The 24,198-nt window shown below is 44.4% G+C and overlaps 1 protein-coding gene across 4 annotated transcripts in view; it reads left to right on the top strand.

Annotated features, from left to right (window-relative positions):
* Nucleotides 1–24,198, top strand: part of NHS (NHS actin remodeling regulator) — a 244,250-nt gene that overhangs the window by 191,758 nt on the left and 28,294 nt on the right. The window contains exon 1 of one of the 4 annotated variants that reach the window (XM_074534662.1): nucleotides 4,834–5,059. The exons of 2 other annotated variants lie outside the window; for them this stretch is intronic. In XM_074534662.1, coding sequence (XP_074390763.1) covers nucleotides 4,849–5,059 — 211 coding nt within the window. In that variant the 5' untranslated portion in view covers nucleotides 4,834–4,848. Of the gene's footprint in view, nucleotides 1–4,833; nucleotides 5,060–6,075; nucleotides 6,232–24,198 lie in introns of those variants that run through there. One more of the 4 variants, XM_014265217.3, reaches the window with a different exon arrangement.

Below are 24,198 nucleotides of genomic sequence, written 5' to 3'. Positions count from 1 at the left end.
CATGAATATGGAAGAACAAACATAGAATTTCCACAATTGTCTCAAACTCTGTGTGCGTTGAAAGGAATTGGGGTGGTTCTCCTGGGGCAGCAGATGGCAAGCTCACTTTGAGATAATACCCATTGGATTCTTGTATTTGTGGCCACTGCTTATAGAGGTCACTAATCCTGAAGCTTGGCTGCTCCCAGGGGGTCACTAAATGCGTTAGTTTGGGGTTTGGAAATCAAGCACAGTATGTGCTAAGTGTTCTAACAGGAAATTCATGTGTAGTATTTTAATATGTATTACATCTCAGACGCTTGACAAGACAGGCACATAGATGATGAATGTAATTTGTCAGTAAAATTCAGCAGATGTATCTTCAGGGTTTAACTCAATATCAAAGTGAGAAGGCAGCATTGAAAGTAAAGCAGTGAAAATGACACTCCTCAACTATTTTCCATGAAGTGATTGTAATTATTAGATAAGTAATAATGATTTTTGCCAATGCAGTCAGTACAGAGTGGTAGTTCCCTAGCTTGTTATTTGGTCCTGTGGGTAGAGCTTGCTGTAAAATGCACATTAAATACAATGGGATTATTGCAGTTCTGCTCTGTTTTAACAGGTCAGAATAGGGCAGTTCTTGCTGGATGGTTTGCAGGCTTTTCAGATACCAGTTGTGCTGGGACAATGACATGCTTACTATTTTAGGCAGTGGGTTACTTGAATGTGACTTGTATTCTATTTGTGTTAAAAAACCTTGCGGTCATTTCAAGCAGTTATTAGTCTGTATTATAACAACTGTCTTTAGCTGTTTGAAATGCAGAGTCCTGGCAAGCAGAAATATAGACTTGCCAGGCTAAAAGCAAAATACATTAAATAAAACATCAATATTTATGACGCAGTCAGTAGTTCTTCTGAAATAAACAAGAAGAAAATCTTGTGAAAAGGGATCAGGAAGGCTGGAAACACTAGTGAAAAACAATAAACATAATATAGTTACGATATAAAGCTTGTGTAACTCAGGGCTCAGCTCTTCTGAGAGCCCCAGCACTGTCACCTGGGGCTAAGCAAAGGCTTCAGACAAATTGAGTGATGCTGTTTGGCAAAAGAAGGGTCGAGAGGATCCTGTTCTGCAATTCTTGTTTTGCAGCTGGCACACACATACCATAGCAGTTGAGGTATTACATTTCTTTTCTCTTTCTCCTTTTTGTCTCCATTTCTCACATTCTATGGAATCATCACAGAATAAAAGAATGGCCTGGGCTGGAATGGACCCTAAAGATTGTGTCATTCCAACTCCCCTCCCATGGGCAGGGACACCTTCCTGTAGACCAGGTTGCTCAGAGACACGTTCTGCCTATCCTTGAACATTCAAAGTATGGAGCATCCACCTCCCAGCTTCTCTGGGCAACCTGTCCCAGTGGCTCACCAGCCTCACAGTATTCTAATTTGAACCCACCCTCTTTCAGCTTAAAGCCATTCCTTGTGCTGTCCCTATGTGCCTTTGGAAAAAGTCTCTCTCCAGCTTTCCTATAGGCACTGAAAAGCAGCTACAATATCTCCCTGGAGCCTTCTCTTTCTTCTCCAGGCTGAACAAGCCACAATCTCTCAGTCTGTCCTCACAGGTGAGGTGCTTCAGTCCTCTGATCATCTTCATGGCCTTTCTATTGACCTGCTCCAGCTGCACCTTATAAAAAAGAAGGGTAACACCAGTAAGGATCTCCTGGGTTGATTCAGCTGTCACCACCAAATGGTGGGATGCTTATCAATGCCCCTGCCAACGATGGCCAGCTCCTCTGAAATGGGAGCAGCAGGCTGGAGCAGCCTGTTTTTAGGGTACATGCAGCCAAGCGGAGCAGGAAGGAAGACAGATGATGAAATAATGGCACTGAGATTTCCTGTCAAAGGAATATCACTGTGTTCTGCTTCCTTCTCTTGTGTCAGGTCACCAGAACTGGTACTAGCTCTTATTTTCTTCTTTCTTTCCTTGAGAAGGTAAAATAGAGGGGAGGCAGAAATATTCATACTGCTCCTGCTTAAAAGCTACCTTTTATGTGGTCCAAGTCAGCTTTGAAATTGAAACCTCTCTGGGATAATGAAACAGAAGAGGCTGAGTTCCTATTTAGACTGATATTATTTGGCTAAGGGCTGTCTTTACTCAAGAGTAATTTGGGAAAGTGACAGACAGCCGTGACCTTGATTTACTTTGTAACAGTTTGGGTTGAAACGGAAGAGTATTGAAATTTGGATTTTTTCAAAAATTTCAGGGACATCATTAAAGAGGAGGACTTTCCGTTCTTCCTTTCAGTACGCTCTGTGCTGTTAAAAATAGCAGAGGAAATAGATGTGTAACATTCATCTGCTGACTCCTTCGTGTCTGTTACCAGACTTGATTGCATTTGAAGACTGGTCAGAGCAGGAAAGTACTCCAGGACTCTCAGCTTCCCTCTGAAGGATTCTCAAAATGGGAAACACCCATTTATATGATAAAATGCATTTGTTAAACTGTGCTTGTGGGAGACATATAACTAGAGGAAAGAAGATAGTGGAATTCCCAAACAAGGTGCATTTGCTAAGGCAAGTGGAGAATTCGTATAATATGGAACATATTCTGCCGCATTTACTTTGGAGGTAACCCAAGGTACACTGAAATGCATATATGAGGGCAGTAGTGCTACTTGAGGATCATTTATTTGAGCACTGATCTTCAACTCAGTCACCCAAGAACTTGAAGCAATCTGCATTCACCAAGTAAAACAGTTAATATCAGTATAACAGGAGGGGAAATGGTGGGAGAGGTGGGCAAGTTTCTGTTTCTTCTGACTGAAAGGATTTCTGCCTCTTGGAGAGTTCTGAGAGCTCTGTATAACCCCTAATTTATTTCTGTTGGGATCTTTCCACCACCCAGTCCCACACTTTGTTTGCCTGTTCTTTCTTACAGGAATGAGTTTGTTTGCTTTCCTGCAAAAACATCTCACAACCAGGAATGAGCGTGGAACTCGTCGGGTCTGGGAGCTGTTATAACCAGCCAGCAGTCTGCCAATGTTGTAGATTAAAATGTCTGTAGATTAAAACAATGCCATTGCTTAGGAGAACCAAAGTGAAATCAGAAGGCTGTGTTCAAAGGTTTCACCAGGAAATAAAGTCCATAGGCATTTGAGCTTCAAAGTGCTGACCCATGAGAAGCAGACTTAGGAAGAGAAAACAAAAACACTAAATAAATTGTCACATTAACCAGAGAAAATGAAGAAGAACTTCATGTGTATTTGTAGACTTGTACTTCACTCTCTGAAATGTTTTTTGCCTTTTCAGAAAATCCAGAGGACACTCTTCCCTTTCCCATGGCAAGGGGACCACCACTGGCACAGGGCCAGTCAGCCAGTAGATTCCCAGTGAAAATTTTACCTGTTTGTCCTAAATGGAAGTGTCACAGATTTGTTTTTTAAATTACTTTGTTCATCTTAAATTTGTAGGTATATAATTATATAGAACCTAATCAAATTATTCTAGCAAATTTGGGGAGGGAACTCAAAAATTATGGGGATTGGATGCAGGGGACAGGCAACAGCAGGTTCACATTTTTCTCCTTAAGAAACTGGGTTAAACACTTACTTCATTTAGAAATGAAATATAAATGTGGTGAATTGTCACACTTTCTTCTTGTCTTTTGATCTAGTATATGATGTATAATCGATGTTTCTCCAGAGATATTATTGATGCTGCTACATGTATGTAGGATCTCCCTTTGCTAAAGACTGTGATATCCCTGCCAGAGCAGATAGAAAACTGAGGGATGAGTGATGGCAGAGGACATGGTCTTTTATGTTTATCTGGATGTTCGCACTGGCAGAGCTTCTGAGATGGTCCCACATCCCTGTGCACCACAGTCATTGCTCCTCAGTCTTGGTCACTCTGCCTGTGCCAGAGACCTCTTCCTGCTGCATGCCTGGAGGGGATGAGTGCAGTCTAGTAGGGCTGTGATGTGGAGAAGAGGACCTGTAGAGACATCTGCTGAAAGATGGAGTGGGACACTGTAGTGGAAATCCTGTCTCTCATGAGTGTGTAATGTTGTTCTGTCCCAGGTGACAGGAGATGTCAGTTTTTTAATTCTGGCTCATTCAGAAAGGCTCTGGTGTTTGATAAGAGTGTGTTACCAGCCCACGTGCAAAGCACAGATCTGAAAAAGAATGGGGAAAGATTTATGAATAAACTCTGAAGGCAGGGTTTTTACTGACTTCCTTCAACTTCCCACTGACTCCCTGTGTCTAGCACAGATTTCCTCTGGGACCTGATGCACCAGCATGTTCCTAATTTAGAGGGCTGATGGGGGTTTCATTGTTGAAAGACCTTTCCAGTCCCCTCCATGGGAGACATTTTCAGCTTACAAAGCACTACCATTACATGAAGTGTGTGACATACCACTACCCCTTTTAGAGCAGGTTTGCATAAGTTTTGTGATGCCGGTACAGCCCTGTGTCAGGTACTCACTGCAATCAGCACTGCAGCGAGGGCTGTGCTCCTGTGCAGGCTGTGTAGGCAGGTGGCACAAAAAGCAGCCAGAGCACATTTGCTAATGCAGTCGTATCGTAAGATCAGAGAATCATTTCAGGGGAAAAGACCTCTAGGATCATGGAGTTCAGCCATTAACCTAACACTGCCAGGTCCAGCACTAAACCATGTCCCTGAGTGCCACATCTGCACATGTTTTAATTACTTATCCCATCGGCCCTTTTACTCGTGCAGTATCCGATCCGTCTGCAGCTTTGCTGGAAGCAGGGACAGATCCAGAAGGCAAGTCTGTGTTTATATCTCCATGTAGCCGTGCTGTGTCTGTGCAGCAGGTACACGGAGGCGTGTGTGATCCATATGCATGTGCACACGGGCTCCTCTCTCCTGGCACCGCCGTGGCTGCCGCTGCCAGCATGGGAGCAGCGCGCAGGGAGGGAAGGCTGCGGATCCCGGGAGCCGCCATCCCTGCCAGCGGCAGCCGAGGGGCTCATCCCGGCCCCCCCGGTACCCGCCGGGGCTGGGCAGGCTCGGCTCGCTGCCCTGCGCTCTGCCGGGAGGGGAAATGCAGGTAAGGGGAATTGCCCTTGGCAACCGAGAGGCCCCGCTCTGCTCTGCGGCTGGCCGGGAGCTGCCGGCTCCTGCAGCCGCCTGCCAGCGCTGACCGACCGTGCTTCCCAAAGGCCCCTCAGGGATGCTTTTAAAAAGGCTGAGCAGAGCCGAGGAGCATCGGGAGCGTGTGCGCTGGGGGCTCGAAGCCTGGCTGCCGTGTAGCACACGGGAGTGCTGCTGGCCGGGGGATTTTGCTGCAGCATCCTCCCCAGCAGTCAGCAGGGAGCAAAGGAGCTGAGAGGTGAATGATGCGTGCCGGGGAGCGCTCCGGAGCTACCTGCTCTGCTCGCTGGTGATGCCAGTGGAGCTTGCAGGGATAGAAACGAGACTGATCTCAGCCCTGCAGCTGGGTCCCCTGGTCTGCAGCGAGCGCAGGGTTATTAAATCCCGATGACAGTGTGCAAGAGCAAAGTATTTTTGTAGGAAGCGACGTTTGCTCAGGAGCCAGAATCACCTGGGTCCTCCAGATGACCTCGTCCCAAGTAGCTCTGCTTGGGATCTTTTTTTATTACAGAAGTAGAGTTGGTCTCTGGTCATGTCACACTCAGGAGGAGGGAAATACAAAAAGAAAAAAAAAGAGAGATTGCAGTCCTAATGCAAGCAAGGAGGATGCAGCAGACCACAGAGAGAGTCCTCTCCTCTAAGGAAGATGAGGTGAAAGGCAGAGCCCCTTGGAGGGTCTGTGTCTCCCTTCCACTTCAAAGAGTAAGACTGTCTGCCTTCTGTAAACGGAGCTGGTTGTGTAATGCATTATACATCGCAAGGTTAGACCTCTTGTGATTTCTTAATGGCAAGGCTATTTTATTTCTCAAGTGGGTGCCAGCGGGGATGCTGGAAAAGCGCAGAGACGCATCCTCCATCCCACACTGACAGCGATGCACAGGCAACTGCAGACCAGGAACTTGTGGAAGAGCAGTGAGGACCAAATCTGGAGCCAATGCAGGGGGAGAGGAGCAGCCTCAGCTTTTTTAGCAAGTGAATGGGGAGGGGAGGAGGGTAGTATGAGCAGTGATGTCATTTTTAACTGGTTCCTCGCAGAGCTGGGGAGTGAAGTTAAAGGAAAAACCTGCAGTCTCAGAATGGCTCTCAGCCTTGACTGGAGACTCTAAATGACTGAGGGTTCCCACAATGGTAATGAATTTTCTTTCCTATGCAGAACTGTTCTGTTATTTTGCATCAAGCAGAGGGCATTTATTTTCTCTCTCTTTCTCTCTCTCTCTCTCTCTCTCTCTTTCTCTCTCTCTGTATATTTTGAGGGTTTGACTTTCACTGTTGCCTCAGGTTTTTTAAATACCTTGCAGGTTATTTGAAGTTTTTCCTGGGTAGTTTGAGAATTTTTCAGTGATGTGGGAATCCATGTCATTACAGGAGAGTTTAGCATGCAGCATTTCTGCTACTCATCAGGAGGGGAGATGCAGAGGTTGCCAAGCACACAGCATTCTGCACAGGAAATGTACTTTTAAAATCACAGGTGGAAAGAAAGGGACTTGACTGGCATTTGTTGTTGTAATGGATGGCATTAATGTTGCTTGCAGGAGGCAGAAAGACTTCTGGTCAACTATCTAGACAGAAATGAATTTTGCTTGGGTGATAATTTCTATGCTTTTGATTGGCAGGTTTTTATTTATGAGTATTTTAATTCTAGTGGCACTGAATGGAAAATGTCAACATAAAATATTCTGGCTATGTTAGACAGTATATGTATGTATAATTCTTCATGGCATGCATTAACCACTTGTGTGCTGCTCCCTCCACTGCATTTGCCCTGTTGCTGTCTTCCATAGAAAACAGTGGGATGCCAGGCTGTGCTGTGGACAGAGGGTTATTTTGTCTCTGGTTCCTGGAATCAGCAGAAGCAGTCAAGCCATTTTTAGATAATAAGTTTGTCAAGACAGGTCCCTTAAGGGTAAAGTGTCTCAGCCCAAATGGCGGGCAGTGAAAAGCATCCCCAGTTTGTATTTCCAAGTATTCAGCTACTGGTATCACCGGTACAGTTTGGGTTTGTGGTTGTTGTGATGGTGCTGGGTCCAAAGGCAGAGGGTGTAATGCCAAAAGTCCATTTGCCTATGGAAGGCTTGTCACATTCCTCTCTGGGATTCCATTTCCCAGTGGTGAGACTTGCTTGGCTTCTCACCCAGAGGAACACTCAAGACAGCTGAGGAAGCCAGACTGCAGTTTTGCTTACTAGGAACTTGGGATGTTCATGTGATTGCCACAGACCTCCTGCTGTATCTGTCATGACAACTGTGAGCTTAAAGATGGGAGATCTGGGCTCAAGAATGAAAGAGGCAGGAAAGAAATAGGAACATTGTGATTCCTTCTGAATATTAAATGCTCCTTCAGGAAGTTCCTGCTGTGGCTGAAGGCTTGAGGAACCCATTGCTGCCCTAGAGAAAGCTCTTACTGAAGAGTAACTTCAGGAATAAGGAATAAGCCTCTCTTTTAGCAGCTATTGTGAAGATGCCAGCAGCCATTGCAGGGGCCATTTTGGACTCCTCCCCCTGCAACATGCCATGGTGCAGAGGAAGAGTCAGTCTGGTAACCTCTCCTGCCAGTCCTCTCAACATCAGCCTTGCTGTTGGAACATGTCACTCAGAGACAAAAGCCAGGCTTTGAAAATGGCATGTTTCTCCCAGCTTGGTTTTCATCCAGATGTATGCTTGCCTGCACTAACAGTGTTTATGTGGGGGCAGTGTGCCTGGCAGGTGGAGGGAATGGTTAACAGGCTGAACTGAGCTAGTCACCATGGCACATTTCCATCTCCCTAGTGCCAGGCTGAATCTGCTGCTGTGGATAGGCAACTTGGTTTTCCTATGATTTTAGCATGGTGCCCTTCACCAGAAGGAAATAAATTCATTTTCTTAAGGAGAGCAAAGAACTGTGCATCTGGAATAAGCAGCGATTCATCATCCTTCTTTGGGGGCTTAGGGATTCCCACTTCCCTCACTGCCTGGTAAGAAAACTAGTTCTGGATTTTGGTCCTGAGCACTAATTCTGGCATTTTTGTCTCAGCTCAGTTCATCGGAGGTGAGAAGTTGCAAATTTATGGCACTAGGGACAGAGTCTGATATGCAAAGAAGAGGGGAGCTGCACGTGACTGCAGCCAGCATGCCCGCTTCTGCAGCCTGCCCCCTTAGGAGCCAGCTGACTTTGCAGCAGGGGAAGGTTAGCAAGACCTTTCCAAGCACAAAGAGGAATAAAGCACTGGGACAGGCTCCTATGGAGCTTATAGGATGCCCTTCTTTTAGGCTTTTTAAGAATAATAAAATTGGGGTGAACTAAAAATACTTAGTCCACTTTAGAGTAGTGGAATTACACTTTGCTTTGCATTTTGGCATTTTTAGGACAGGTTTGGTCACATGTCACTCAAAATTCACTATAGGAAACATTTTCTGTGTCAGGAGGTGAATACCTCATTTGCTGTTAATTATAGCTGTGTTTCAGAGTTGGAAAAGTCACAGACCAGACAATTCTCTCCTGGTTCCTTCCTGCCCTCCATTTCTACTGCAGTGTTAGCCCCATTGAGCTCCTACCACCAAAGGGATGAGAATGGTTCAATGCCTCAGACCACTCAGCTGTAAAACCTTGTACTGCTACTGTCAGCAAAAGCATTACTGATGTGTCAGTGATGGACATGATTGTGAGGGAATGGATGGGACCCAGGGCACAGACGTGACTGCAGAGGTTGCAGTATCTTTCTGGACTTCAGTCAGCTTTGAATTTTACCAGTAGTTGGCAACTGTGTTTGCTTACATCAGGCTCCATACAAAATCACATTTGGTTTGGAGTGGTCTCTTGAGAGTGCTGGGGCTGTGGAGCACTAGGGAAAAAGACCTCACCTGAGTGATGGGGCTGACCACTGCTCACAAGGAAGCAGCACGTTTTCCATCCTGTAACTGTGACCCAGTGTGACTTCCAATCTACACTGTGACCCTTCTGCATGCTTGTATGGTGGAGTTTACTTACTGTTCCAGTTGTTCTTACCTTGCATGGTCTTCTCAGGGGAGGACAACACACCCTCCCTGAGAATGAACTCAAGCTCACAGGTGTGTCACAGAGATATTTTATGGTGCATGCAGTGGTGATAAGAGGACCAAGGCTGGGTACACCTGTCCTAGGAAAGGATCCTTCTCAGGAATGCAAAAAAAGTGCAAATAAGTCAGCGTATGTTTGTGGAAAAGAAGGAAAAGAAGAACTTCCCAGCCCCAGATTTAGCAATTAGTTCAACTCTGTGCATGTGACCAAGAAACACTAAGGTCAAATGTCTAATTGCATTTATGCCATTGTCATCTGAGTCATTATCTTTCCCCCCTGGCGTTTCAACAGGGTGAAACTGAAGTAGGTTTGGACTGCAATACTCTGTAAGTCAGAAACTAGGTAACCTCTGTGGCTTCCTAGCAGGGCCATTTCCTCTTCTTTGGGCTCTCTTGGTAGAGTAGGCAGTGGTTATATTCTCTGGAATACTTTTTTTAGGCTACTTGTTTTGGAAAAATATTTGTAATATTATCCACATAATCTGGATGTAACTATAAAGCAGTGTGCTGTTTTCTGCCAGTAATTGAAGGAGGGCAAGGCAGTGGGACAAAAGGTGAGTTCTGCACAATCTCTTCTTGTTTCAGGAAGAGCTGGTGTTTTCTTCCACTTTGCACAGCAGTGCTGCATATAATTTACCTCGTAATGATAATAGTATATAATCCCCATAATAGTGATAATCTTCAGAAGCAACTGCAGATTTCAAATTCTTCTCTGTTTTTAGTGCAAATTTCATTTGATGGCATCAGAAAACTGTCTTTGCATGTGCCTGCCTATTTATCCCTACATAACCTCATTGCTAGCTATCAGAGCCAAACTTTTGATAAGAAGAAAGGTGATGTACCAATGTCAGAATATGCAGATTCACATCTCACAGTTGCACCTCATTTTTTTGTGTACCTGACAATTTTTTTTTTTTTTGGCACAGCACAAGCAATCAAAATTTATCATCCAAATTAAGACTGTAATTATATTTTGATAAAGATCTGGCAATTCAGTGAGAATGAAATTTAAAGGGTTGCCGGGATACAGATGACTCTGGATTATGGGGAAGCGTTTGCATGTGGAATTCTAATAAGACCAGGTTGTTCAGCATCCTTATCTAGACTTTTCCAATAGTGTCTGATAACACAGACAATCAACTGTTTCTTTGCTATTATCTGGCAAAGTGATTAAAGATACAAGGCTGCCTTTTATGAATGAAAAGGCAACATGCTCAACAAGGAGTGTCACAGATGTGTCCCCCTGTTGGTACACAGGGAAAGTGAGGGGATGGAGTGCTGACCATGCCCACACTATTGAGCCTGCCAAAATAAGCTTCTCCTGAGGTTCTCTAGGGTCTCAGGATTGCCAAGGAACCTTTGTGGTCCAGGCAGTGCTTTCCTGGGAGGTGTGAGCCCTGCCCAAGGTGGGGGCTGCTGGGAGCCTCCTTTTGCAGGGCTGGGTTGTCACTGGAGGGGTGAGAGCTGGAGGACATGTCAGGGATAGGTGGGGGATATCCAAATACACTGGAGTTTGCTGTCCAGGCAAGATGGCCACAGAAGTAATGGCACCACAGAGCTGGATGAGGTGACAAACAGCTTGATTGAGCCCACAGCTGCCAAAGGGAAGGTTCTGGCTCTCATGCCAATCCAGCAGATGAGTAAAGCTCGACCTCAGCGCTGCAATTTGATGAAGGAAGAGCTATAGCACTTTCTCTAAGTGTCTGCTCTGTATGTGACATTAATTAGTTATTATGGAAAGTTATTGCTATTCAATAGTGTGGCCTGCTGACGAGGTATTATTCACTACCTGTGCTGTGGTAGCACTCACAGACCTTGGGGAGCTTCACCTGCTGTGTTCCTGACAGCCTGAGCAGCTGATATCCCCCTGCTGTATCCCAGGGTTTCTGCTGTGCAACAGGCCAGTGTGGGGCTGTGTGACCACCCTGCTGCAGCCCTGCTCCACACTGCCTGCTTCAAATGCAGCCAGGGCAAGGGAGGCTGCTAAGGGAAGGATCCATTTTCCCTTGCACTTCATTTGTCCCAGCCCCTGTCTCAGCTCCACCCTACCAAAGCCCTTTTACTTTCAATGTCTTACTCCAAATGCTGAGTTGAGCCTGCAGTAGTTATTATAACCTGTCCATCAGTTGATTAGGACCTTAATTGTAGCTGATGGTTGCATTTTTACTACAGATCAGAAAAGTTCAGTGACTGTACACTTTTTTCAATTAACTGTGAAACAGTGTGTCATATAGCAATAGTGAAAAACCAAGGTTTGGTGGTATGAACTGAATTCCTGCTGAACTGAATTCCTCACAGGTTTTGGTGACTGAATTTTATTCTCAAGGTGTTTTTTCATGATATGTAAGAAAGGGACTGCCCTTGCACTACGGCAGGTTGAATGGCAGGAAAAGCAGATGTGAGGGTTAATGAGCATTTTGGGAGGGCAGAGCACATAGGAGATGCTGCAGCTGCAATATGAGAAAAGTTACTGCAATACCTTGAATAGCCTTTTAAACACAAGGTGTGCTTAAATGATAATCTCCTCAAATTCAACCTGCACAAGCAGTAATGTGTTTTCTTTTTCCTTCCATGATGTGCATGGACATGTGATTCCAATCACAAACAACTCCAAAACTCCAAGGTTACAGTCCAATCCAAATCTTGTGATTTTCTGTAAGCATCAAGACTTGCCAGAGCAGAGGCTCAGTCACTGGATCGGTATCACCAGCCTGGGTTTAGTGGGGAAAAGATGTTAATCCTGGAAATGTGCCTCAGGATCTCCCGTTCTGGCATGTATGGAAGGCTCAGTACTGGTTCTTTGGATCAGGATCAGTCCAGGATTGTCCCGTCTTACATCCTAAACCTGCCTTTCATAATTTTTCACTCTTTCAATGTTAGAGAAGTCCAACAAATACCTGAGAGGAAAGGGGTTCTCCCAAATTTGATACAATCTTTTGCCTTTAATTGTTCTGTCTCAACATATGACTGCCTCTTTCTGCCTTGGCAGTGCCAGGTGTCTATTCATATGAGGCAGAATTAAAGAAAAAAAAAAAAGTCTGTAAGTTGTACTCAACTGCATAAATGTAGCAGAAAGTGTTTAGCCTACTCAAAGGCTGGCTGATGTGTAGTCTGGTTTACTCTGGTCACATGCTCTGAATTTGCACTGGGTTTCTACTTTCTACAATTCATGCAGCTTTTCCTCTGCATTTTTTATGGTGCCTCTTCACAACACCTACACTTACTGGCAACTTTTCAGGAATCCATCTTCCCTGCCCTGATCCTTTCAGTAAGCCTTGCTTGATTTCTAAACCAGTCATCCTGCCCTGGGCTGGCCTTGTTGCAGTCTCTGATCCTCTCTGCAGGAAGGTGATTACATGACCCAGTCAGCTGGTGAGTCCCAGGCTGTTTCTGGTGCCAGCATCACAGTGAAGTCTCCATGGGATTATTGGAAACTTTTTTGGAGTCAGGCAGAGCCCTGGCTTGGTTTTCTGGCAGCTGTTTAAACAGGGGCACTGTGCAGTTGGTGGTAATACCACCAAGAGATGCAATAAACTTTATTTATATTATGAATTGTGGTCTGTGGGCTATCAGAAGAGGATTTGGCAAACAAAGCAACCCTGAAGAGCTTGGGACCCCATGAAAAGGGTTTCAGCTTTGCTCAGTGGAAATTTATACTTCCTGGGAAGACATATTTACTCTGTAGGTCAAGTGGGGAAGCTCAAGGGGAGGAAATTGCAGTCAATGAAGCAAGAGTATAAGCTGTAGTGCCCCACACTTTAAAATTCCTTTCATGTGGTCTGAATCTAAAAGCTTGTGTTCCCCCTAACAAGTCTGAATGAATATACTGAAGCTGATTTTCTTTACAACTCATTTCTGCTTGTGCAAAGGTATGGGACAAAGCTCTGAAAAGAATGTGAACTTTTACCAATAAAACTGTGCCAACCAAAGCCATTGCTACCATTTATCAGCATCATGTACTTTTTGAAGAATATGGAGGTGCAAAGAGCAGACTGACTGCTAAAATGCAGCTCTGTCAGCATGGCTGCAGCTGCTTTGCCACTATAATGTACTCTATAAAAACAAAGCTCATTTTGTTGCATTAGAACCTGAAGAACTTTCACAGTTTGAGAGTGGAAAATGACCCCAAGGCAACACAGCTAGACTTAGCTAGACCCTGAATTATTTCCAGAGTCACTGCCTCATATGCACAATACACTGGCTTGTATTGACTTGCCAACACAGTACTGCAAAGGTTCTGCAGCAGTAACTTGTCAGACTGGGATATACCATGAATTTGAACCTCAGGTACAAAATTAGCAGTGTTTGTCATGTTGGTGGAAAGAATAGAATAGAATAGAATAGAATAGAATAGAATAGAATAGAATAGAATAGAATAGAATAGAATAGAATAGAATAGAATAGAATATTTTCAACTGGCAGGAGCCTCCTACCATGATCATCTACTCCAAGTGGAAGATTGCTAGTATGAAGTAGAATGAAACTTTGGTCATCACCAACTGTAATATTAAAACCGGTTTTATGTAGGCACCTGGCTATGTTAGGTACTGCTGAGGTATGTATCTGATGGACAGCTAGACCCAAGTCTCCCTGGTTTCATGTTAATGGAGGATTAATTACCTGATTATTTGAGCCCCCATCAGCATGGCTGGCCATGATGGCAGCTGAAGGGCTGGAAAAGAGCTGTAGTTCAGTGGGGCTTCAGCTCATGGCAGGGGGTCTGGGGTGAGTATGGAGTTGTCTGGAGGAAGAGACATTTTTCTCCTTTGGGGATGAATGAATCAACACAAACCCTGCAGTGACAGTGCTGTTGCAAAGTTGTGCTTTCTGTGGTAGGCAACAAATTATTGTCATTTTGTCCTCAAATTAAAGAGCTTCTGATTACAAAAATTGCCCTGAGGATTATATGAACAAGCTCAGCTTTGGGCACATACCTGTCTCAGTGGTTCATGAATGGCGTGATAAAGGTGTTTCTGCCCACAGCCTTTTTTTAAGGCTTATTTCTGTGAGGCATGTCTGGTGCTTTGGTTATCATTGGTTTCTTCTGGCTGCAGTATTTCTGGAGCAACATCACCCTAAACTCACTGAGTGTCCACAGAAGAGCATCAAAGGGGAAGGAAGATGAATGTCTTTGAGCCACTTCTTTAGCAAATATTTCCCTTTGTCATACAGTCATAAGTTATCGTGGATGTGGCTATAACTTCAGTAGTGATAGAACTTTCTTAAAGCCTTGGAAATAATTCTACTGTCCTGTTCAACTATCTGCAAAAGAAGTTGTTGTATGACTCTAAATGAGATCTTCAAAGTTTAGATAAGTTATTCTGATGGGCTTTATTTTGGTTGTAGCTTTCCCATCCAGAAGTATGTGTAACAGTTAGCCAAAATTAGGGAAGAGCCCTACTAGCTGTGCAGAGGTTGCTCTGGCCCTTGTAGAGTGAAGAAGCAATGTGGTATTTGTGAAGTGTTGCTGTTGTGCAATGTTACAAACACAGAAGGAATCTGGATGTTAATAGATGGGATAAAGGATAACTCAAATGAAAAGCTTTTAAATTAGTCTTTGCCTAATGCCATTTTCTTAGCTAGTGGTGGTTGCACTTTTTAGGTATTTTTTCTTCTGTGCTCTTGCACAGAATCCCTTTTTTTCTGGATGCAATGATTCAGAAATTTTTAGTGTAACAAAAACCTTGCCAAGCAGAACTCACCTTCACTGCAAGAAAATGTTCTGCATCCCAGAGGAAATCAATACTTACTAATGTGAATAAACATGAAGATGAAATTATCAAACTGGCAAGTGAGGGAGACAATCTTGATTTATCAGAATTAGCTATATTTAAATGCAGTAGTTAAAAATCCTTGAGTGATAATGACTCTGGCAGATGATCAGTGAGTTCTTGTGGGTCTGGGCTCTGGTGGGACCAGGCACCCTCATATGGCTGGCTCTTTTTTCTATACTGACCACGGCGGGTGAATTCTGAGTCATGAACCAACAGTGCTTTGGAGCTGCTTTGCATGGTGCAGGTTGGTTGTGCTGTAGGACCCCCTGGTTTTGTGGGTCCAAAACTGCAGGCTGGGCAGTACAAACCACAGCTCATCTGCAAAGGTTTGGATCATGTCCTAGTGGGGAATAAGGACTACTTTTATATGTAAGGGTGGAACACTAAACAGACCCACCAGGTACTCCTGGACTAGCACATGAAATGCAGGGCCTGGAAATGTATGTGCAAATGCTTAGTGTAAAAGGGTGATTTCTGCTCTTAAGACACACAAGTAGAAAAGGCTGGGAGGTCCCTGGCAGGACAAGAGATGGCTGTTGAAGGCCAGAGGGTAACTTGCACCAGGCCCAGAAGAGGGATGTGACAGCATTTCCACCCATTCAGACCAAACTCCATCCACAAACAATACCAGCCCAGGCAACCATGCCTGAAAATGCTGCCTCAGTTCTTAGCTTTTCCTTGCATACCATCACCTATATTTTCTCCTTTTTTCTTTTCCCTTTTTTTTTAAGCTCAGCAGCAGAGGTAAGACCTTGTTTTCATATTCTCTGTAACACCCTTATGATACTTTAGATGCTACACAGAAATAAGCAGATGGCAGGGAACTGATCTGTATTTGTATATAAAATGTCTCTGACTTTATGAACAAAATCCATATTATAAAAAAGGAAAAAAAAGAGTTGGCTGGGGTGGCTTCCCCTCCGCCTGTGCTGGCAGATGCTCCGGGAGCTGAAAGGATGTGAGGAGCAATTTCCACCTCCCCCCTCCCAGATCCTGCCAGATCAGGGCTCTGCTGGATCTGTGGGTGTTGACTGCCTTTCACTGTTCAGCATGTACAGCATCTCAGCCTCTAGAGCAGTCTGGCACCTCTTCCAGCACTTCCTTTTTTTAACACTACTTGGAAAATCCACACAGAAAAAAGAGGGGGAGAGAAGAGAAGGCCATGAAGTGGGAGGGGGGTAATGAGAGCCAGACCTGATGTCCTGGCATAGCTGGGTCCAGAGAAGTCAGGCAGATACAGGACTCAGGAAGGACAGAGTAAGGACAGCAAAACTGCACCTGGCCCAGCCTATGGTGTCACTTTTATGAGTGTGTTTATCCCTTCCTTCATAAAAATGAATATATTTTGTTCAGTGTCTCAGGCAATGCTTTACCTTTTGAGTTAGAACTCACCTTATGCCTTGGTAGCTTGCCTGTCTGTGACCCAATTTTACACTTTACTTTGTCATTAAATATATTCAACAACTAAATGTGAAAATCATCCATAGCTTTGCAGGCTCATATTTGTTTATAAGTAGGCAGCCCTGCTCCTCCATAAAGGTGGTGTCTCCCCTTTTTGGTGCCTGGTGGTGACAGAACATGTCAGCTCCTCACATGTTGAAACCAGGACATTCTTCTGGCTGCCCTGGAGGTCTCAAGACCCTGGCAGGGGCCTCAGAGACCTTGGCATAGAGTCAAAAACACCGGTGCCTTTGATCCTAGCCCATGGAAAAAGTTACCAACTTTGTGCAAAGATTTACAAGCCACAAGGGTTTGCGTAGAATGTTAGTGAATTTATCACAGGGTGAAAAAGTAGAATTTTGGGGTTTTAGAATGGGGGTTCAAGAGGCAAGATGGAGGAATCTGGGCGTGTCCTCTTCTTCTTGTCCTCCATCTTCTGCTGTGATGGTGGCACTTTTGGATTGGTTTAAAGTAGAGACAGATTGTCTAACATAGGTGATAGGTATTGGAAAATTATTGTAAATAAAGTACACGTAGTTCTTAGTACAAAAAACTAACACTGCCCCAAGGGCGGTCAGTGTGCTTCAACCCAACCTGCTGGACAGACCTCAGCGGATGGAGAAAGAATGTATTAGATAAGAGAAAATAAACAACCTTGAAAACCAGAGCTGAAGAATCTTGACGACTTCTTTGGTCATGGGGCTGGGAAAAAACTCTTTAATACCTCGGGAGCCATTTCAGCAACACAAAACCTGAGACTCACAGTCAGTCTTCTCATGGTCCTTGCACAGTGAACAGAGGGGGACAGGTGCTGCTAGAGGACTCTTCAGATCTCTCTGAGGCTCATTGGTACTCAAAATCAGTGAGGAGCCTATCTGTTAGCTATGGAAATTCTCCAGGGAGACAAATCTCCCCTGAGGAAAGTAACTTTTGTGATTACTTTCAGTTGTCTGCTTCTTTACGTTTGGAAATATTGTCAGCTCTCCTCATAGTGAATAAATCTGAGTGTCCCCAGAGTGCCCTCTGCCCTGATTCACCATTCCACTTGATACAAGATACATTAAGGTCAAACACTGTTTGCTACTCAGTGACCCCACTTTTTACTTATTCTTTCTGCATGATAACTTTAATGACAATTCTCCCTTCTCCCAATGCCCTTCTCCCTGCTCTCTCCTTTGTTCCTTGCCTTATTCCTTTCCTGAAAGTATTTCCTAGTTAAATTCCTTTTCCTGTGGGTTTTTCTTTTCCAAGAAGCTTATTTCCTGCAGATTAGTTTTATTTAATTTCCATCACTGCTTACAGCTGAGAATTTGAAGACTTCCTGCCCAGTCTTGCTGTCAGTGCAGTCATTCCATGGTGGCATTTGATAGTTGCATCTATCAGGTGTTGACACCTGACATTTCTGCTCTGGTTTTCACTGGGTGCAATGAAATGTGGCCATTTCAGCCATGCCTTCTGGTTTTCTTCTTCGTGTGCAGGGGTTGGTAGATGGGCATAATAAAATGTCTGCCCACACTTAAAAGGTAATCATTTTATATGCACATTAAGGGAGGAGTGTTTGCCACTCTGTATTTGCTGTGCTAGAGCCAATGTGTTGAAAGCTGCCCTGTACTGGGTCAGATGCGTGCACAAAGGCAGAGGAGTTACAAATGTGCAAGGATTAGCTGTTTGCAGCTATGTGCTGGATGACAGCTCTCACCAGAGAGTGCTCCACACCCCTGCAGCCTCTGACAAACCCTGGAGCTCTTCAGCAGATGTGGCTTTTCAGAAACCCCGTCAGAACTCAATTAGGTTTTGTGCATGAATATGTGGCTTAATAATATAAATGTGAGCACAGACAATAGGATATGGTTTGGGCTCATAAAGCCATATTAGCCATAACAATGAAGCTTAGCCTATGTTATGATCTTTATTAACACCCTACAACACTTTAAAGGAGTAAACACTTTAAAATTCATTTTAGCTTGATTCATGCTGCATTTTATGTGCTAGTTGCCATTGGCTGTGATGTCTCACTTCCAAGTGGGAGTTAGTGGGTCAGTGTGAGCCACAGGGGCTCCCCAGCTGGCATGGACACAGGTCTACCCCTCTGCAGGGACATGCAAGGGGACACAGCTACCCATGCCCACCTCCTGGTTAAATCTGCAAGCTGGCATTTGCCATTTGAGGCTTGTGGACCATCTGAGGTAAGGAAGGGCTTGAAATACAGTAGAAAAAAACAGCACAAGTCTGCAGAAAAAAATTTAGTGCCTAAGGTAAGATGAGAACATGTTATTCAAATAATAACAACAGTGGGAAAATAATTTATCTTGACATAAATTATTCATCCTGCAGCCTAGATATACAACATCACTGACAGAGTTTCCAAATGTTGTCTGGATGGGTTTCTTTAAAAAGTCACCCAGTATCTCGGTGTATCTCGGTGTCTTTGTATAGAAAGTCTTTTTGTCTGTGAATAAAAAGTCCTGTAAGTAATACAGACCATTCCATATATTGTAACACATCCATGCTTTATGGATTGAGGGCTAATTTCAAACCCAGAAGGCCTGGAGGGGAGAGGCTGCAATTCCTGGGTAAGAGCTGGAGCTCTGGCAATGAGGGGTGCAGGAACATGTGCTGGGCATCACAGGATGGGTGGAAGGGACTCACAAGAATCTAAGCTTCCCTAAATCCTAATCAGATTTTTTCATTAAAAGCAATTCCCTTGAGAAAGTATAGAAGTGAAAGGGGCATAAATCTCTATTTTCAGGCATCTCTCCTTCCCCTTACCAAACAAAAGGATTGTGTTCCCTATTGTTTCAACAAATGAAACTCTGCAGTTCAGCTGGCCTTGTTCTCAGTGTGCTTCTCTGAACTCTTACAGCCCAGTTTGCTGAAATGTTTAACACAAGTGTCCTGTCAGAAGTGGGACTGGGGAAGGACAGTGTGGAAAGGGGAGCCTTCTCCTGGCCAGAGCAATCTGCTCCAATGAAAGCTGTTCCTGCCTACAGAAGGAAGCTGGGACTGGGTGATCTCTAAGGTCACTCACTTACAGCCCAGTCCAGTCTGTGCTTCTGTGGTTTGTGGGCTGATTCAGATGGTTGTCTAAAACTGGGCTTCAAGCAAATAGCTTGGGAGCCAGAGCCAGATCTGAGGAGGCTGGTAGGGGAGGACTTGGATATTTACTGAGACTGGGGAAGAGTTGTACTGAAATAACCCAGAGCTGCACCCTGAACTGCATCTGTAACTGCGCCCCTGTGCCAGCCAGCTGTGGGCCACCATCAGGGTGGCTCCAGAGAGAGCCACCTCTTGGGGAGGAGAGTGTGGAATTTTTGTTGCCTGTCCCAAGAAACACGCTGCCTTACCATTCTGGGGAGGAAGCTATTCTGAGATAGGGATAGAGAGACAGAGCCAGGTCTCTCAATCCCTCTGCAAAACAGATTTATGGAGCTACAGGAGCAGCAAGAATACTTCTCTGGAGGAAGAAGAAAGAAAATAGTTGCTTTTGGTCTGCCTGAGATGCTTGACTTTCTGTCTTCCCCTGAAGGGTTGTAAGTAATTTGAAGGCACATGCTGTAATAGTATTTATCTACATAGTATTGCATAGTATTTACTGAATAGAATTGGAAGGAACTGTTGCTACTTACCTCGACTTGCAGTTAATTGGCATCCAAGGCATCTAGCCAAGCACACTGAAAAAGACTGATGGGAAGGAAGAAGTGTGAAATACGAGCCCCTCTCTACTCCTCACACATGGCTTGCTGTTCCTGACTCTTGGGGGTTGATTCCTCAGCCTACAGGCAGTGCCAGTGGAAGGGAAGAGGGACCCAGCTCATTCATTTTCTGTGCAAAATGGCATCTTTGATTCTAAATGCTGCTTCTGAGAATCAAGAGAATGTATGGAGACTAAGTCTTAGAAGGTTGTAGTTTTTGAAAATATCAAGGAAAACAGTAATACATTTGCTGTAATTGGAATAAGTAATCTGACTCTTACCTTCCAATATGGCAAGCACAGCATATTCTTTGTTGAGTGTCATCTTACAATGTGATTTTTCAAGGTTCATGATGTTTTACTGATGGTCTCTGTGTTCACAAATGTGGAGAGATTCATACTGTGCATGCTGATGTGGAAACAGGTGCTGCAATGACCAAGTCTCTGCTCTTCTTGAAAAGAAGATGCTCAGCATAGACTCAAAAGGCTGTTACTTGAAAACAATCACTTTGGGTGCAAATATTCAGACAGAAATATGCAGGGAAATTGAATGTTTTGAGTACAGAAATAGGCAGGATACCCTAAAAGTGCTTGACCTAGTTTGACCTACCATAAAAAACCAGTTTGACCTAACATAAAACTGTCTATAGGATGGGTTTTTTCCACAAGATTCTGATGGTAAGCATTAACTAAGGTAGGTAGAATAGTAAAGGAATTTTGTGGAGCTTTGTTCTTGAGTGCTGGCATGTGAAATCAAGGTGACTGATCTGAGAGCAACATCACAGTGAACAGCACACTTCTCTGTGATAAAAAGGAAAGCATTATGGTGACCTGCTGGAGCAACTCAGGCAAGCTTAGTGGCGACTTGGGCTGAGTCAGTACAGAAGAAAAATAGCAGAGCAGTGGGAGAGAATTGCAAAGGATATCTAAAAGCATACTTACAAAGTGTGTTATCAAGACCACACACTACTCTGCTGGAGATAAGAGACTTCATCTCCCTGCATATCCAGAGTGGGAATAACGTGAATATCGTGAACGGCCAACACAGGAAGAAATCTGTGTTGACAAGCACTGAAAGTGTGTCAGATTGAAAGAAGTGCTTTCAACTAATTAGGGATATAGGGCTGAAAGGGCTCCCTTGGAACACTGATTTCAGTTCCATGCTCTAAAGTGTGTGTATGTACACCAATACATAGACATGTGTGTGTATGTGGGATGTCACATCATCCCTGCTGTAACAATCCATCCTTATCATTAGGTCCAGTAACCTTAAAATAGTTCTGGTTCAGGTTTTTGTCTAAGACTGTCTATGCCTTCACTATTTTACTGGCTAGTTGGGTCTTTTTCTCATGGATCATGACAGCAATCTGAACTGAATATTAAATTAATATTCCTGCAGAATAATTGACCTGACTGCAGCCTGAAGCTTGCCAGGCAGGACTGCCATGTTGTCTGCCTTTTACCATTACCCTGCTGGGCACTCTTGGAGGCTGTGTAAAGCATAGACCTGAGAACAGGAATAAAAGGAAAGGAAGAAATTGCTGGCTAGAGAAACTTCACAGGAATGGAGGCTTGAACATATAAAGCACTCTGTATTTCTAAGAGGTTATTGTCTATCCTGCAGCGACAGCTTTGAAATACTTTGAAATACGAAGTTCCATTCTGGCCACTGTAACATATTTGACCGAGTTAGAAAAAGCAGTTTAAATTATGTTCAAACACCACCAGCAGTGATTGAAAGCAGCAAAGCCAAGAATGGGATTAGCATGTGGTACTCTTCACATAAGTGCATATTGCTTAACAGCCTAATCTTCTTACGTGTCTAAGAACCACACGCCTCCCAGCCCTCTTGAATTATGTCTGTTGTGCCAGTCAACCAAACATCAGGTAAATGCAAAATTCAGGGATCTGCTCATGGAAATGACATCCAAATCATATGCTTTCCAGTATCTTAATCTCTCTTGCTACCTGAATGGCAAATATGGGGTTTTGCCCACTTGCCCTTTTTTCTCCTGAATAGCTGTTTTTCCATGTGTAGCATAATGCAAGGCAGAAAAATGCCACAGGGATGTGCTAAGACACTGTGATTGAAACATGAGAGGTTTCACTGTATTGGCAGGAAATAAAACAATACAAAGAGCATAAAAGATTGTAGTCTTTCTCAACAGATTCTGCTGTCAGTGAGGTTTCTGCCTTTTTGCTTGAGTTTGAAAAATTTGCTAAATTGTCTGTCCTTGAGTGCAGAACGGAATAATAATTGTACTCATGCTGTTGCCCACATGTAGCTAAAGACTTAACTTGTTTTGTCATGTCTCCCCTCCTGTTTTTCTGGAGGGCAGCTGCAGCCTGCACAGACACAGTGGCACTGGCTTTGATTTGCATGTGCCAGTGCCAGTGGCAGGGCAGATGTGGTGATCCAGGCTTCAGGTCCAGACCGGTTGCCCAAACCATCTCTTGGGGTCTGTGTCACTGGAGCTTTCCACTCACATCCATCCTGAACTCAGGCTGCTCAACACAAAAACTCTTCAGAAATATTCTGGATTTCTGCCCTGATAAAAGCAATAAGAAATAATGATGCACAAGGCTATTACAAACCGTGCTTTCCAGCACAGGCTCCCAGAGAGAAGTAGCCAAGGAGCAAACCATCTAAAGTGGGTCATCAGCCACCCATGGCCCTGTGACAGTGGGCACTGTGAAGACTGAAAGGGAAATGTCTGCCCTCAAAGGCATCCTCACAAATGATAGAATACACCAGGAAAACAGGAACAAAAGATGTGGCCAAGGATGGGGGCACCCTATCCAGACCCTGAACAAATCCCAAAGACGTAATTGGTTGGTGAGGACACAAGGGTTTGGCATGCTGTTTTTTCTTTCATTGAGTTGAGCATCTCTTGTCTCACATGAGAGATGTGCTTGGAAAACTCTGTGAAGACCTGCCTCATTTCTCACCTGTCCCAGGAAAGAGAAGGACTGTCCCACAGACAGCTTCCCAGGGAAGAGATGGACTGGGAAGCACAGGCAGGGTCCTCAGCAGCCTCTACAGTGCCAAGGAACCAGAGTGTCTGTCACATTCCCATCATCTGATGTCCCTGCCCCAGCAAAAGAGAAACCCATCGCTGTCAGGTGTTGCTCTGGCACTGACTTGGTGGGGAAGGAGCATGGCATCCTGCCCCTGCCAGGGTGACCAGGGTTCCCAAGGGCACTGGGCTATGTCCCAGTTTCTAGCTGCAGTCATTGGGTACTTTTTTCTAGAGTTATGAGGGAAATTGTGTGCATACCCATGCTTGCAGGTGTAGTCACTGAAGTTATGGTAAGGTTGCCATTGTTCAGCTGGGTGCTGGATAAGCTGACAAGCCAGTAGTGTTATTTGCAATGAACAGCAGCCCCACCAACACACTTCCTTTGCATGGGCATCTTTCAATTGTTAATAAAGATGGGACAGGAAAGTAGTTCATCCAAATAGTACTCACAGTTCCTGTTGGTGGGGTTTGCCAGTAGCAAATAGGGAAATGTCTGCATATATGCATGGCTGGGAGGGAACACAATTGTTGAAAACAAAGAATGATTGTCCCACCTTTAAGGAGTTCCAGACTCCAGTGTCCCTGCTGGGTAAGCCTGGCACCCTCTTTGCTATCACTGGGAAGTGGCAGCTGCAGAGGGAGCTGCTTTGCAAATACTGAGCTTGCTGATGGATGTGGGACACGAACAGCAAAGAAGCAACTCTAGATTTTTACCAGTGTTGTAGGCTTAAACCCCCTGAGTGCTCCAGTGGTTACAAGAGTACATTGGGGGAAGGGTACATTCGGGACATACAGGGGTGGCTATAAATAAAATTCACATCACACTCAGCACTTGCCTCAATGAAACATTTATGCACTAAATTGCATGATGAAGTTGGATGTGCTGCCAGGCTGCCTAGTTTTTGAGATAATCTGGTCTTCCTCAGAATTAATTTTCTTGCAATGTTTTGCACACAAACGCAGCAGGCAGTAGCTCACTGCTGACCTGGGCAGTAGCTGAGGAAGAGGCCGATCACATTGAATTCTGCTGCTGCTGGCATAGGCCTATTTCTGCAAAGCTGGATGAACATCCAGCTTCCTTATGACATTGAATCACACAAGAAAACCTCACAATTTTTACATGAAGCAGCTAGAAAAAA

Source organism: Zonotrichia albicollis, chromosome 2 (genome assembly GCF_047830755.1).
Source record: "Zonotrichia albicollis isolate bZonAlb1 chromosome 2, bZonAlb1.hap1, whole genome shotgun sequence".
In the NCBI taxonomy this organism is placed as follows: domain Eukaryota; kingdom Metazoa; phylum Chordata; class Aves; order Passeriformes; family Passerellidae; genus Zonotrichia; species Zonotrichia albicollis.
This window is presented reverse-complemented; position numbering and strand designations above follow the sequence as displayed.